General features: G+C 32.4%; 1 protein-coding gene across 2 annotated transcripts; it reads left to right on the top strand.

The window, feature by feature from the left end:
* Positions 1-5258: 5258 nt before the first annotated feature.
* LOC120090939 (Acyl-CoA N-acyltransferase with RING/FYVE/PHD-type zinc finger domain-containing protein) lies at positions 5259-13382 on the top strand. Of its 2 annotated transcripts, XM_039048639.2 has the most exons (19): positions 5259-5632; positions 5745-6670; positions 6765-6833; positions 6912-7110; positions 7433-7514; positions 8187-8255; positions 9063-9144; positions 9239-9298; positions 9408-9460; positions 9534-9700; positions 9952-10135; positions 10708-10765; positions 10850-10906; positions 10987-11235; positions 11514-11575; positions 11892-11948; positions 12028-12121; positions 12249-12389; positions 12736-13382. In XM_039048639.2, exons 2-19 carry the CDS (start codon positions 5915-5917, stop codon positions 12820-12822), a joined length of 2526 nt encoding a protein of 841 aa, XP_038904567.2. In that variant the 5' UTR covers positions 5259-5632; positions 5745-5914; the 3' UTR covers positions 12823-13382. The 2 variants fall into 2 exon arrangements, with proteins under 2 accessions (XP_038904567.2, XP_038904568.2); XM_039048640.2 differs by lacking the exon at positions 6765-6833 and having other exon boundaries at positions 5324-5632.
* Positions 13383-16041: the final 2659 nt, after the last annotated feature.

The following is a 16041-nucleotide window of genomic DNA, read 5'->3' as shown; positions in this document are numbered from 1 at the left end:
TAATTTAAGTAAATATGATCTACTTGTATGTCAACCACATACATGTTTAAGTTACATAAATTAACTTGGACTTTTCTTTAATGGATTATTGCATATATAAAATAATCAACCAGTATTTCAAATAACACATAACTATGAGGCTTTAGGGATGGTTATGTGTACGTCCTCTTCTATACATTTGAAGAATCAATGCACTAATTACGTCCTCTTCACATATATATTTGAAGAATCAATGCACTAATTACGTCCTCTTTACATATATATTTGAAGAATCAATGAATTAACGTGTTATGTGTTACGTCCTCTTCTATTACGTCCTATTCCCAACACATTTTTCTTCCATTTTCTCTGTTTTACGTGTAGCTCCACCTGTTTTTTTTTTGGTAAATCTTCTACTTATCCTATGAAATCTTCATTTTTCATTTTTTCCTCTAAATTTAGAAACTTTATTTTTTGTTTACATTTAAAGAATCTAGAGGAGTTCACGTGTAGAACCATTAGTTTATTATGTGTTAAAACTTATTTCACCTATCCTAATCTAGTTTTTCATTTTTTATTTCTTCAGGGTACAAAAATCAAGACTGTAATTTTCAACGATGTTATAGAGAATATTAAAAATGATATTAAAAGAAATAAATCTACATAATTGAAAATAGAAATGTTAAAAAATTCTATAAGCATCAAATAAATTGATGAACCATTTCCTCTCCATAATTTGAAGTATAATATCGTCCAATTTCCTGACATTGAATCGTCCGCCATGAAAAGAAAAATGATAGGTACGAATTTTATTTACTACTAGATTAAGATATTACTCTCTCTCTCTCTCTTTTTTTGTTTTTTGTTTTTTTTGTTTTTGTTCATTCACTACTCTATTTTATAGATTTTATTGGGGTTATGTTCTATGTAAGATAAATAGTTGATATTAAAATGAAGAATTCAAACAACGAAACAATGATCAAGAGAGATATTTTTTATAGAATAGAGACAACAAGATTCAATATATGACTTAGATTTTTTCTTTTAAACTTTATGTTAAAAGATGAATTATATTATTCATTTTACCCGATTAAATTCACATTATAGAATGATTTGGCAATCAATGGAAGACTCTCAGTTGCTCCAATCTGACCTAGCTGGCGAGCGATCCCAGTTCGCAGCAGAGAACAAGACAGGAAGCGAGCGTACCTTTGTTCGCTTCTTCAAGATCTAATTACTAACAATCCAATCATCTTGGCATTCAAAGCTAAGATAGATATGTATGAAGGTAAGTTTTGGAAACCAAGACATAACATTGTGATAAAAGGAGAAAAATAAGTGTAACATTTTATTTCCTTATGTTTGTTAGGAGAATTGAGTATGGCTACAACAACGACCAACAACATCTTCGTTGAACCAAATTCGGTAGATTTAGAAAATCTAAAAGAAAAGTGTATCCTTGAACAAATTTATTTTGTTTAGCATTTGAATAATTAACTATAATTATAATCTGGAGTATGAGGTTCATATTTTTTTTCTATTTAAATTTAAAATATTTCAACAAAGTTAACCTTATTTATAAAATTGTTTTTTATGTAGTGGTAACTTTCTCAAACCACACCAAATATCCAACTAAGACGCATAAAGTTTCACATACTTTTAAGTATTTACATTCAAATTCATAACTATTCTTTTTACAGATTTGTAGAATTAATGTTCTCAGAGTATTAAAATCTGTAAGACTTCATTTTACTATTTAGTTATATTTTTTTTTTATGTACTATTAAAGTTGTATATTAACAATCCCATCAGGAGAACATTTAGTTATATATAACTTTAATAATGTTATACAAACGGATTTAATACCATGTGCTTTACTATATAACCTTTTAATGTTAAATTTATATCATCTAAATTTATATATAATTATAATATAATATTATATTAATATAAATTTAGTTATATTTATATATCTTTAATTAAACTTCAAGAGAATATGATATCTAATATACAAACAGTATACATTATATTAATATAAGTTTAATATTAAAATTTTAATATACAATAGTAATTTAAATTTTATCTCTATCTCTGCCATATCAAAAGGGTCTATATAGGGAGAAACTTTACTTACTTTTTTTGTCGTTACATTTTTCATAAATTCCCATGTCATCTTTTATGAGTGGTTGTGACTTTTCGAGTGTATGTATCTATTTGAAACACCGTGAATGTGACTTTTCCAAATTTTTAGTTTAAAAAAAAATTATATATTTAAAAAATAAAGTCTTAGGTCGAATAAGCATCGTTGATATCAATAGGACGTAACTCTTTAAGATATGATGCAATAGAAGAGGACGTAACTTTTTGAGATAGGATGCAATGCCAATAGGATGCATGTGGAGGTGGTTACACACATCTAATTAGTGCATTGATTCTTCAAATGTAAATGTGAGATGCACATGTAAAAAAAAAATCAAAATAAATACTTACATTTACATTCTAAAAAAAATCTATGAGATCCAAAGTTGAGAGAAAATATATAAAAAAAAAAAAAAATAGAGGATTTAGTTGAATAAAAGTAGTAGTTAATACGACGAAACAATATATCATTTCGTGTGACTTCACAATAATTATATAATTACATCATAATAAAAATTATGGCTTTATATATATTATAATACCGGAATATTAATATATTAATTCAATGATTTAATTACTAGAACAATTTTTCTGCAATTTTTGAAAAAGACGATAATATAAGAACATTAAAATAAAAAATTGTTACATTATCTAATTCTTAAAAGTTGATGATAACTAAAACAAAAGTGTATAATATTTACTTATTTTATGCTAGAAATTACTATTTAAAAAATGATTAGAACTACAAGAATTCACGTAAATCCTGAATCTTTTCAAGACTAAAGAGTATTTGAAACTCTTTAAGATTTGAGCAATTTGAATATTAGATTTTGGAGATAGAAAGACTTTGATAACCAAAATTTTCTTAGAAGATACGTTAAAAATTCAACCTAAAATACAAGTGAAGCATACATCCAAAATAAATAATTAGAGGACTATATACTAGAAAATGTATTAAATCCACACAAAAATAAATAAACAAATAAACACAATACTTTTATTAAGACGAGAAATACTTTTTTTTGGGGGGTTAAAATATCGTGTGAATACCTATATAATAAAAAAAATACATCTAATGAATATATGTAATTTACTTTATTTATTTATTATTATCATCATTATTTTATTGCAATTGTTGTCCTCCATTCTATTATCGCATTGTCTGCGTTTCATTTAAATAATATATATTCCTCTATATTTACATTCTAAAATCCTCTAATATACCTCTGTAAATAACATATATTCATTTTTTTCCTCATTTATTTACATCTTTGTATAGTATCAATACCATATATTTTTAGTCAACCACCTGAAAATTAAGGATTTGAGATAGGAGGGGGATATCATAAATGAAATGTTTACGTAGAATTTATGTGTAAACCCTCCTAATTAATGATTTATTATTATACACTCGCAAAAATTTATAGGTATTTACGATTTTAAAAGAATGATAAATATAATAAAATCTATCTTTATTGATTGACTACTATTAATGACAAACACCTCTAGCGATATCGATCTAAATGTCGGTGTATTTATATTTTTTTTCGTGCTATATTTGTTAATATTTCAGATTGATTTGATATTAAATTTTACTTATGGATAGTTGTGTTAATAGCCCTATAACCTCGTTCCAATAGAATCCAAGCCCAAATGGAGTCGGTCCAATAAGGTCGGTCCATTCAAATAACCTCACATATTCCTATTATTTGAACAACACCAAAAAAACAAAACAGGATACTTATTTATTTATTCATTGGTTACATATTATTTTGGTCCCACTATTTTAGGCTGATTTTTGTATTTTAATTTATTTGGTTTTATTTTAGTATATGTACCTTTAAAATGTCTCTTTTAGTTACTAAAAAGTGACTATTTTAATTTTTATTTAACAAATTTTATAATCACTTTAAATATTTTCATATAGATTTTTGTTTTCACTTTATAAATGTGAATATAATCTCGTGCTAAAGTTAAAAACTAAAATAATTATTTTTTAATTGATTAAAACAAACACAAATTAAATAGATGTTTTAAAATATGGAGACCGAAATAAAAGCAAAATTACTTGGATCATTATTAATTTTTTAAAGAAAAGTTTTAAATAATATAAATAATTTAGATAGAATTACAATTTTACGTAATAACTTTAACTAAAAATTTTAAAAAATTTGTCCCATCAACAGGGTATGAAAATATTACCCATACATTTTGTACAAAACGAAAAAAAATTAAATTCAGACATCTTCAAACTACACGTCACAAAGTGATAAAGGGAAAGCAAATAAAGAAGTAAAATAGTAAAAAAAAAAAATTTTTGCAAACTAAACAAAGTGGGGAAAAATTTATACTACGATATTATATATTAAAGACATTGATGATATATTATTTTATTCAATAAATTTTGAATAAAGTATAATACTGCAAGAATACATACCTATTTAATTAATCAATTGACACATTGTTTAATGGAATGTTATTGGTTAAAATATTATTTTAGTCCAATATTTAAAAATTTACTCAATTTTAGTTATTATTATTTTAAATATACGATTTGAGTTTATATATTTTCAATCCATCTTAAATTTAATATTTATTAGTAATTTTTCGTGGATCTTTTCAAATTTTTTTTTTTATTAATTACTAGCATTTTGTTACAAAACTTGTAAATATAATGTACTTTTTTCATAAAAATAATTATTACTATATAATTAATTTTAAAGACTAGACTTGAGATTTATAAAAAAATATACGATTAAAATTGAGTATTGATTGTATCTATGAGATGGAAGAAATTTCAAAATACAAAAACCAATATAATATTTGAGCTTATTATTACATAAGCCCCCAATTCTTAAATGCTCCTTCAATGAAAAAGTTACATTAAAGTGGTCCTGATCTTACAGTGCGACACATCATCACAGAAACTATCCACGTAAGCATAACAGCTGGCGTAGTAACAACACGTGGTAGTTGCTCATTGGAATAAAAAGTGGACCCGAAGGAGTTTTCAAACCGTCGTCTGGTTTCCTTCTAAAGATCGTGAACCATGACGAACTTTACTATTTTTGTTGTTGCTTTTTAAAACAATTAAATAATAAAATAAATGAATAAATAAACAAAATATTTTATTTTATTTTATTTTCTCTAATTGGAGCTTTGTTTCTCTTTCTATCTCTATCTCGTCCAAAGCTAAATATTGACCGCGAACCCAAAGCTTCTTTTCCATTTCGGTTTTTTGCCGCTCTGCTCTTCTCTCTCGTTTTCTCTCTTTCAGGTTTTCCCGGACAAAACCCTAGCCCTAACTAATCCGCCCTTCGTCGTATTCCGATCTGATTCTACTCCGTATACACCTGAAATCTGTTGCTGACCGGACAGATCTCAGATCCGTAGTTATTCGGAATTCAATCGGAGGCTATGCTGCTTGCCGCTTGGATTTTATCTGTCATTTCTTTTGATTCTTGACTTGTTCTCATCGGATTCTACAATTTTAGGTTTCAAGAAAGGCGTCAAGGTTAGATTTCTTGAATTTTACGCGTTAACTCTCTGTTTCTGATGATGATAACTGCTGGCGGTTATTTGGAATTAATGGTTTTCTAATACTTTTTTCATTTCGACGATTTTAGGTTTTCTTGAAGTTTAGCATTTGAATTCTCGGGCTTTAAGGAATTGTAGTCAGTTTCTTACGTGATTCTGGATTTTCGTTTCCACTCTGTGTGGGCTTTTTGGATGCTGTCGATTGGGTTTGCGGGATTATTAGCTACTGGCTCTGTAGATTTGGAGGAATATATATTGGATGGGAGAAGAAGCAGCTGGTTTGGCTGCAGTTACAAATGAGCCGCTGGGGAAAGAGAGCGCTTCGAGTACCGAATTGAAGCGGGACCATCAGTGTCTTGATGAAGATACGGAACCCGAGTCTTTGCATAACAAGAAGCAAGCAAAAGAAGTGTCGAATGAAGACGTTCGTTCAGAAGTATCGAATCCCGTAGTTTCTCCAAAAGGGAATCATTTCCATGATATTACTAGCCAACCCGAGGAGCTAGCAAATACCAACCAAATTGAGCGTGGGGACCTTACGTCGGCTTGTTCGGGGAATTCAAGCTCGGAGGATATCTCAAGCGATGCGATTCGTTGCCAGAATGATACGTCTCGAAATGACACTATGTGTGATGTTGATGAGGTCTCTCGGTTTGTGATTGAAATTCCTAAGCATGCTAGTTCAACTGGAATTAGGAAAATTACGTTCAAGTTCAGCAAAAAGAAGGACAACAATGGCTCATCCATGTCAGCAGACAAAGTTCATTCTTATGGAAACTCTGACAAGGACGGTAAACCAGAACCTTCCTTGGTGGATGATACTTGTACGGAGACATCTGCACATAGCTGGGAAGGCTGTGCTGAGAGCAGCAGGTATCCTCTAGGCCCAACTAAAATGGAATTGAAAATGTCGAAGAAGGTTTTACCAAACAATTATCCGTCGAATGTTAAAAAGCTGCTGTCGACTGGTATACTTGACGGAGCTCGAGTCAAATATATATCTACGACGAGCGAGGTATTTGTTGTTTTTTATACTTCTTTATACTCCCCAGCCATTTCTTCATGGTCTGATTTTATTATTATTATTATTATTTTTTGGGTACTGTTAGATGAAGCTAAATGGTATTATAAATGGCGGAGGTTACATGTGCGGATGTTCAATATGCAATTTTACAGCTGTAAGTTATAAGCTATTCTTTTACATGATTTCCGGACTCCCCTAAAATGACCATATGATTAATGACGATTTTGAACAGATCCTCAGTGCTTATGAGTTTGAGCAGCATGCTGGTTTTAAGACTAGACATCCAAATAATCATATATACTTGGAGAATGGGAGGCCGATATATAGCGTCATACAGGAAATTAAGAGTGCACCTCTTAGCATATTAGATGAAGTGATTAAGGAAGTAGCGGGTTCAGCTGTTAACATGGATTCATTTGAGGCTTGGAAAGGTATTGATAATTCTGATTTTTATTAACAAACATTAGTTCTCTCCTATCTGGAAGATTATTGAGGTGCTTGGGGTTGGGTTTTTTATTTTTTATTTTTTTAAATTATTATTATTATTTTTTTTTATGTATACGACAAAAGATTAGGTAAAAAAATTTGGTACATTCATGCCTAAAATTATCCAGGATTACAACTGCCTTTATCTGCTCCTTTGGCATTAACCATTTTAGTGTGAGGCTAAGTTCTGGATAAGTAATAAATTCTTTCCTTTGGAAATGTAGGAGTTGGAACCTCTTCTTTAATTGACAATTTTATGTTCTGCAGCAAGTTTCCACCAGAACAGTGCAAATATTGAAGTGGAAAATGATGTTGCGAAGCTTCCTAAATTGTCACATCCCATTGAGAGGTATAAAATAATATCCTAATTACCCTATTCTATGTCTGTTATAAAATATAAGGATTTGTTGTATCCAAGAGGGTAATTCATTCTTTGTTATTTACTTTTTCTAGCTGGCTTATATCCATCCCCTTCACACTCTTGCATCAAACAATTGCCATTATCTATTTTTTTTCAGTTGCCAATGAAATAAAACTTGTATGTTATCGTGCCTCTGAAGACTTGAAGTTGATTAAGATTTAGTTTTGGTTTGGTTCTAATTTCTAGGGTTTGAGGGGCAAGGAATATTTAAAGAAACACCCTACATTTTGGTTTAGCCACCTTACTGACCATACTCAAGTAAATACTCTTGAATGGATTAGACATTGTGTGCACGTGCATGTGTTTTTGCGATGAAGGAAGATGCATGAACCTTTTGCTGTCAACAACTGCCTCTATTCAGATCCAAGTACTTTTAATTTTTAATTAGTGAATTAACATTTTGCTCTTTGGTATTGCATTAAGTATGAAGCTACGAGTTAGCGTTGTTTTGGGATTTTTAGCTTTTCTGATAATTAATATAATTTTGAAAATGCTGGCTGCATTGTGCTGCACTACATTTTTCTTTATGAGATGTCATTAGCATGTATTTACTCGATAAATATTGGTTTTTAGTCATAATAATACTTTTGTTTTATGCAGAGCGAACCCTAATTTCTCCAACCCAGTCCTGCATCAGAAGAAAACGGCAGAAAAAGGCACAAAAAGAAGGTATTTTTCTCATATTGGCTATAGCAAGTTCATTTTCTATTTAGTTTTTTCAAAAAGATAACATAGAAATCACACTTGGGAAGGGGGGACAATTAGCTAGAGCAGCAGGTGCTGTAGCGAAACTGATTGCAAAAGAGGGGAAATCGGCCACATTAAAATTACCTTCTGGGGAGGTCCGTTTGATATCCAAAAATTGCTCCGCAACAGTCGGACAAGTGGGGAATGCTGGGGTAAACCAGAAAAGTTTGGGTAGAGCCGGATCTAAATGTTGGCTAGGTAAGCGTCTTGTAGTAAGAGGAGTAGTTATGAACCCTGTAGACTTGCCTCCGGCCAGAATAAAAGATCCCATTGAAGCGGCTAATCCCATGCATATTGTCTGTACATCTGGTCGCACAAATTGCATAGTATCATAAATAGCTACTCCCGATATTACCCATCCACCGGGAGAGTTTATAAATAAATAAAGATCTTTGGTATCATCCTCTATACTGAGATATACCATAAGACCAATAAGTTGATTCGAGATCTCGCTATCAACCTCTTGGCCTAAAAAAAGTAATCTTTCTCGATAAAGTCGAATTATGTACAAAAAAACATGAGAATATTTTCTGGTGTTGAGGGAATTGCACGTATCGAGATTCGAAAAAGAATTGATCTTATTCAAGTGATATTCTTTATGGGATTCCCAAAGTTATTAATAGAAGGTGGGTCTCGAAAAATCGAAGAATTACAGATGAATGTACAAAAAGAATTAAATTCTGGGAACCGAAAACTCAACATTCTTGTAATTTCCGCCTATATTGGCAGGGATAATGATCTTCACAGACTGCTTTTCATGCCAAATGGGCTTCCAGATGGGGCTGAGCTGGCATACTTTGTCAAAGGACAGGTAATTAAAGTATTAGCTGAGGTATGTATGTGATGAATGAGTTTGTTGACTGATCTGACCTGTTTTCTTTTCCGTTTTCCCCTACTTTCTATAGAGAATACTTGGAGGCTACAAGCAAGGAAATGGTATTCTCTGTAGTCACTGTAATCGAGAGGTTAGTTGCTGCAATTTTTATTGCTAGTGTTATCTCATTCTTCGCTGTATTGATCTATTTTTCTGTCTATATTTGTCTACTTCTAAACTATTCCACAAATCTGAAACAGATTAGCCCTTCCCAGTTTGAAGCCCATGCAGGGATGGCTGCCAGACGTCAACCGTGAGTATGGTGTGAAGTGTGATATTATCTTGAAGTGCTGCTAGTTGTCATACTAAAAAATGTTGTCATGCAGGTACCGCCACATTTATACTACAAATGGCCTTACACTTCATGATATTGCCATTTCCTTAGCTAGTGGGCAAAAACTTACCACAGGAGACAGTGATGATATGTGTGCTGCATGTGGTAATGGAGGGGATTTGATATTCTGTGATCGCTGCCCTCGAGCTTTCCATACAGGTGGATTTTGGTCTTTTCTTTGTTTGGTATATCCTGTCTTAGATGAAGATGTCGCTAGGTTGATTATTTTTAGGTCTTATGTTAGTTCAAAACTGCGTCCAAAATTATGTAATATGGCTGGAGTATGGGTTTCACTTTGTTTCCACAAATTGGCTTAGCATGATCATTTTTTCCCCACTATGGCCAGTAGTCGCATTCATTTTAATTCTCCCACCTTGCTAATTTTTGAACTGTATCTGCTTATTTTACAGGCTGTCTGCATCTACAGAATGTTCCTGAAGGAGTTTGGTCTTGCCCAAACTGTAAAGATAAAGTGGGTTCCAATTCGAAGGTTGCTTCCGGAGGTTCTTTGAGTTTTTCAAAACCAATTGTTTTTAGGTTGACAAGAGTTGTTAAAGCACCTGAGTATGAGATTGGTGGCTGTGTTGTTTGCAGGTAGTTACTTTTTTTCTCCCACTCTTCCATGACAACCCTCCACATCCATCCTTTTTGCTCTTATATTTTATTTAGCTGAAACTCCGATTTCAGTAGTGGCTGGATACAGGTTTTTTATTTTTATTTTTTTTCATTGGTTTAAAAATTAAGTTGATATTTACTAATTGTGCTGCTCTTGTAAAGTTGGTTGGTAAACTCTTTTTTGTTTTTTTATTTTACATATGTGTGTATATATACATAAAATTAGAAATCAAGCTTTCATTGGAAATATGAAAGCGTGTACAAGGGAAAAGACAAGCCCAACACAAGGAGTTCCAACCCTAAGTTGAGTGTAGTTGTCTTTGTAGGTGCATCCTTTGCTTATTAGGATGGATGACGGTGGGATATCTCAACAAACTGAAGGGCCAATATAATGTGATTTGCTGTTTCATGATAAAACTGAGCCTTTCTTTACTCCTTATATTGTTTCTTATAAAGGAAACTAGGAAAGAAAAGGAATTTTCACCTCCCATTATTTTGGTATATGGTTTATATGGCATTAAACTCTGTTACAACTTCTCCTAATCTTGTAGGCGACACGATTTCAGTGCTGCTAAGTTTGATGATCGTACAGTACTGCTTTGTGATCAAGTATGAATATTATTTCATATTTTCTTTTTGGATGATTTTTTCTTTTGCTTTGTTTAATTTGATGTCTAATTTTATCTTCTTCAGTGTGAAAGAGAATTCCATGTAGGCTGTCTGCGGGATAGTGGATTATGTGATCTGAAGGTATGTTTAAAAACGATTCCATTGCTTTTAATCTTAATTGATACTATAAAGTTACTTAGGGGACCCTCATCTTCCTTTAGGAACTCCCCAAGGATAAGTGGTTCTGCTGTGACGAGTGCAGTAATATCCATGTCGCTCTTCAGAATACTGTTTTGAATGGGGCACAGATAATTCCAGATTCATTGTCTGATTTAATAATCAGAAAGCATGTTGGAAAAGGATTTTTAGTTGATGAAGCTCTTAATGATGTTCGGTGGCAAATTTTAAGTGGAAAAAGTCGCTATCCAGAAGATCTTCCATTTCTTTCAAGGGCAACTGCTATTTTTCGAGTATGTTTGTACATATTAGTCTAATACTCCAGCAATCCTTCTTAACCTTCTATTCAAATTTCAAATCCACAACTTTACAAATTCAGAATTTTAAATTCCATTCCTTTTTGCAATCCAAACATACGTAATTTACAAATATGGGCTTCACAAATTTAAGCTTTTCAAATCTGTGAATCAAATTCCCTTGAATAATCTTTATATTTTTTATTTAATCCTTTCGAGTTTGATTGAAATTATTAATTCTGAAGTTCTAATCACAGTTCTTATTTCTTCAACAGGAATGTTTCGATCCCATTGTTGCAAAATCAGGTCGTGATCTGATACCTGTTATGGTTTATGGGTAAGATAGATGGTATACCTCCCATTTCGTTTGCAAGAAAAATATTTGGAGTTGGATCTCTTTTTTTTGCATTTTAATTCTACGAACTTCTTTAGGCTAGTTTTTCAATTGATAAATTATGGAGGAACTGGTCAAGTCAATGTGGTTATGTTCCCCATGGCACAGCAGTATTGTTTGTTTCCTTAAATTGACGGGGAGAGGCTCTAGGGCCCTGCTGAATTCATTCCTTATTGCTCATTAACTTGATTGTCGATTGTTTATATGTTTATATATATGATTAGATGTTTCATGTTTGATATGTTATGACTCGCTGCAGGAGAAATATATCTGGACAAGAGTTTGGAGGAATGTATTGTGTTGTCTTAATTGTGAGGTATGACGTTTTAGCTATAGTGTACATCTTTTTCTCCCATGCTACTTCCTTCACATTCTTGTGATCTTCTGCTTCTTAGGTCAATAGTTGTATCGGCTGGTCTTCTTCGGATATTTGGTCGTGAAGTTGCTGAGCTTCCTATTGTTGCCACAAGTAGAGAACATCAGGGCAAGGTATGTGCTTAAGGTTCTTGAGAAGGTTATAGTTGTCTGTAAGATTATAGGTTTTCATCTCTACTCTTTTTCGCTCTAGTTGACTCCTTTTTTTTTTTTTCCACCCCCTTCTTCTGGGGATGCGCAGGGTTACTTCCAAGTATTGTTTTCCTGTATAGAGCGGCTACTTTCTTCCCTAAATGTGCAAAACCTTGTACTCCCTGCAGCCGAGGATGCCGAATCAATTTGGACCAAGAAATTGGGCTTCAGAAAGATGAGTGAAGAACAAGTAAGTAATATCCCATGATGCTATGGTTGGCTTTTTATGGCCATACTAAAAAATTTGATGACTCCAATCAATTCGATGTAAACTATGGGTTGGGTTATCAATTTGTTTCTGTTCCTTTTGATTCACTCCTAACAGTTGAGTTTCATATTAGTTATTAATTCACTCCAAACTTGAAGTTTTAACATTTGATCCAAAATGTTTGTTTTCTTAATTCCAACCTGTGAACCAAACCTCCCAATACCCACTTGGTTTCCTGGACAAAATTTCCAAGTCATTGCTCACTCCCAGAACTTAAACTTAGCCACTGTTAAAACGTTTCTCATCTTGTTGTCTTGTGATTGGGCAGTTGATAAAGTATATGAGGGAGGTCCAGCTGACGATCTTCAATGGAACGTCAATGCTAGAGAAAGTGGTGCAGCAATCGACGATATAACGTTGTGTCATGATTGGTGCGCATGTCTCTATTGAAATAATTCCAAGTTAGGTTCTCCTCGGAAGGAAGGGTTTTAGCTGAAAGTTGGGAATTATATATATATTTTTAATTTCATTATTTTCCCCTTTTAATGTCCTCCATAGCAAATAGTTGTGATGTATAAATTGCCTGCGAGTTTTGATTTCGACTGGCAGCCTGAAGAAACAGAAGGTTGTTCTGTTTGTACAAACTAGAAATTAGATAGCTAACTAATTGGAGGGGCGCAACTGAAGAAAGAGAGAGAGAAAAAAGAAAAAAGAAAAAAAAGAAAAAATTTTGCATGCTGACCTTTTATCATGCATGCTGGAGATCTCTCACTTTGTTTTTCTGTTGTTTTTGACTTTGGATTGATCATATATTTCATGTAGTTCTTCCAAAAGTGTAAAAAAGAATAATAGAAAAAAAGCCTGAAAATGCCAGATTGTGTTGCTGTTGCGGACATAGGCCAAACTTTGGAAGAAGGCTGTTTTTGCCTTTGCCTGTTGCCACTAAATTTTAACTACACATAAATTTTCATCTCATATTTCCCTTCTTTCTTGAAATTTTACTTTTAATGACTTGTGGGTTTTTCTTCAATAAATGTAGGTTTTCTTGTTCTTTCTTTCATGGAAGTTAATCGCTCAAATGGATATTTAAAATACTAGATATGGATTGATCAGTAGGGTATTGTTCTGTTGTTTTGAGTTGAACAACATGGGAGTGATGCGTTTTTCTTTTGATAGGGGAAATTGGATATCTGAAAGTCGATAGTGTAAAATTTTATGTTAGTCGAGTAATGTTCACGTTCAGAGTGAAGTTCACTCTTAGTATGGTGATTATTTTATTATATTATGACAATTCAAAAAGTTAATGAATATTACTAATATGAACTGAACTATAATGCAATACTGTTAAATAGTGATTTAAATTGAAATTTCAACTAAAAAAAAGTTTGTCAATGTATTCACCTCTAAGAGAGCAGAAAAGATAAAAATTGAATTGGTTTTTTTTTTGGGCAAAAAACAAGTCATATCCAAAACTTGGGGTTTTATTGATTAAAACTCAAATTAATAATGGTTTCCATCAAAAGGAAAAAAGAAATCAATTTAGACTGTAACTATATCTACTTTTATTTAAATAGACCTGAAATAAAATTATTCTTCCCACAAAATCCTCTTGAATCACTCAGTTTAATGAAGAAGCTGTTGATTTCCATTTAATTTAAACATTTTTTCTATTTACATTAATTCATATATTTAAGTTAATTTTAAACACACATGGAAATTAGTTATGAGGTTTTAAGGGACACAATCTTATTTATTTATTTATTTTTGTTACGTCTGTTTCAATGAGTATGAATGATGGAAGAGATGTTTAATCCATCTCTTAGTATGAAGATGATGCTATGTGTTGGATGGATAATAGATTGTGCGTGTTCACCTTGCTAGTGCATATAATTTTTCTTAAGCTAGACCCCAATATAAATCTAACCACCTAAGTGTCCTGGTAAACCCAAGGTTAACGCAAGGATTTTAGAGTATTGGCCTTTGGATCTATTGCAGAAGTTTTCTAATTATTTGATATGTGTTGGTTATGTACACTAAACTACTGGCACACAGGCAAGAAGGAAATAGGAGTTAAGAAAAAGGGAAAATGGTTTGTGGATGGTTAGCTTAAGTGTAGATGGTAAGCGTTGATTTCCTAGTGGGAACAACAAGCCTATGTAAGCATAATGATAACAAAACGGAAATGATATAGATGTCTGCTAAAGTTTAAGTGTACACGGGATGCGTTAGGGATCTGTTATTTAAATCATGCTCAACATCTCTCGATGTGGATGCCACTTATCCTATATTTAGAGTGCATGAGTCAGTTAAAGTAAACAGACAAGTGACATGAACCTCCATGCCCTAGTTTGATGTGTCCAACAATTAACTACTCTTTCGAATGACTAATTGCTTTTTTACTTCAATCAACTGATTAGGTGGATTCAAGTAACAAATTTTATGTATTTATCAAACCAGAAAATTCACATAGACAAATAACTTAGAAAACTAACAAATGGAGATATGAAGAATGGTCGAAAATGAGATTGAATTAAAGATATAAGTTTTGATACAAATAATCTTAGTTTAGTCAAGTGGAATGGTAAATGAGAATGCAAGGTAAAAGAAAGAAGTTAAGCCGCAGGGTTCAATCTCTTGTCCTCTTTGGCTTGTTTTTGTACTTCTTGCCAACTTGATGGAGAGGTTGAAGGAGATGTCTCTCTCGAGCTTCTTTCCGGCAGCACCTCGTTACCAACGGTAGAGAATGGCTATCGTCCCTCCCACTTTTTGCTTGTAGACAACAAAGGTGAAAAATGACCTTTAACTAACTAACTGACTAATTTGCTAACTCCCTTCATTTGTAGGCAACTCCTTGCAATATGCTCAGCCACTTGGTGATGTAATTGCATTAAACTTCATACCCTGAGATAGTCGCCTGCCATTATGCTTCAATCAGACGTCGCCAGTCAGATGCCCATGCTTGCAAGTTGTGCTTTGATATGGATTGCAAGAGCCAATTGTATCTTTCGTGCCTCGGGAATTTGTATGCATGCCCCTTGTGTTGGCCTGTCTGCAACACTTAGTGAATTTTTCTTATTCCTGTATTAAATGTGTTAGTGATGCAATTTTTCACTTAAGAAGATACTTTTGCATGAGTTTATCATCTACATACAATTTCATGCGTTTTCCTTTATCATGAGTTATAATCCTAATTATTTCAGAGAGAACAATAACTTGTATTTCTACAAGTTATCACACCTTCAAATTTTGAATAATGCTCATCCTCGAGCATTCCTAAAATAATTCCTTAACATACTTTCATGATCTTAATGCACTAGCTCCACCTCTCATCATGTCTTTTAACCTCAAAGTGTTTGAGATTGGCGTTTAAAATATAAGTTTATTCCCTTCCCAAAGAAATATATACTCAATCTCTTATGCAGCAAGCACATTCCTTAAAAATTCTTTTACTTTCCAAAACATTTCCATCTTTGAAGTTCAGTAATGCGTTGGAAGGTTTTCTCGTTACAAAAATCCTTTCAAAAATAGGTTTTTATTTCTTAAAGATTAACCCATGCGTCGATTCAGGTAACTCACCTTCGTTTTGGCTTGCTCCCACGGGTGTCGTACAGACATCCAACTATGAGCAAGTACC

This window comes from Benincasa hispida, chromosome 11 (genome assembly GCF_027475165.1).
Source record: "Benincasa hispida cultivar pf3 chromosome 11, pf3_genome.v1.1, whole genome shotgun sequence".
Classification (NCBI taxonomy): domain Eukaryota; kingdom Viridiplantae; phylum Streptophyta; class Magnoliopsida; order Cucurbitales; family Cucurbitaceae; genus Benincasa; species Benincasa hispida.
Note: the sequence above shows the minus strand (reverse complement) of the source record. Positions and strands in the feature narration are given on the sequence as shown.

Coding starts and splice junctions, on each gene's coding strand:
- LOC120090939 (XM_039048639.2), top strand. CDS start 5,915: ATGGGAGAAGAAGCAGCTGGTTTGGCTGCAGTTACAAATGAGCCGCTG. Junction 6,671..6,764: donor ATATATCTACGACGAGCGAG/GTATTTGTTGTT, acceptor GGGTACTGTTAG/ATGAAGCTAAATGGTATTAT. Junction 9,701..9,951: donor CCCTCGAGCTTTCCATACAG/GTGGATTTTGGT, acceptor CTTATTTTACAG/GCTGTCTGCATCTACAGAAT.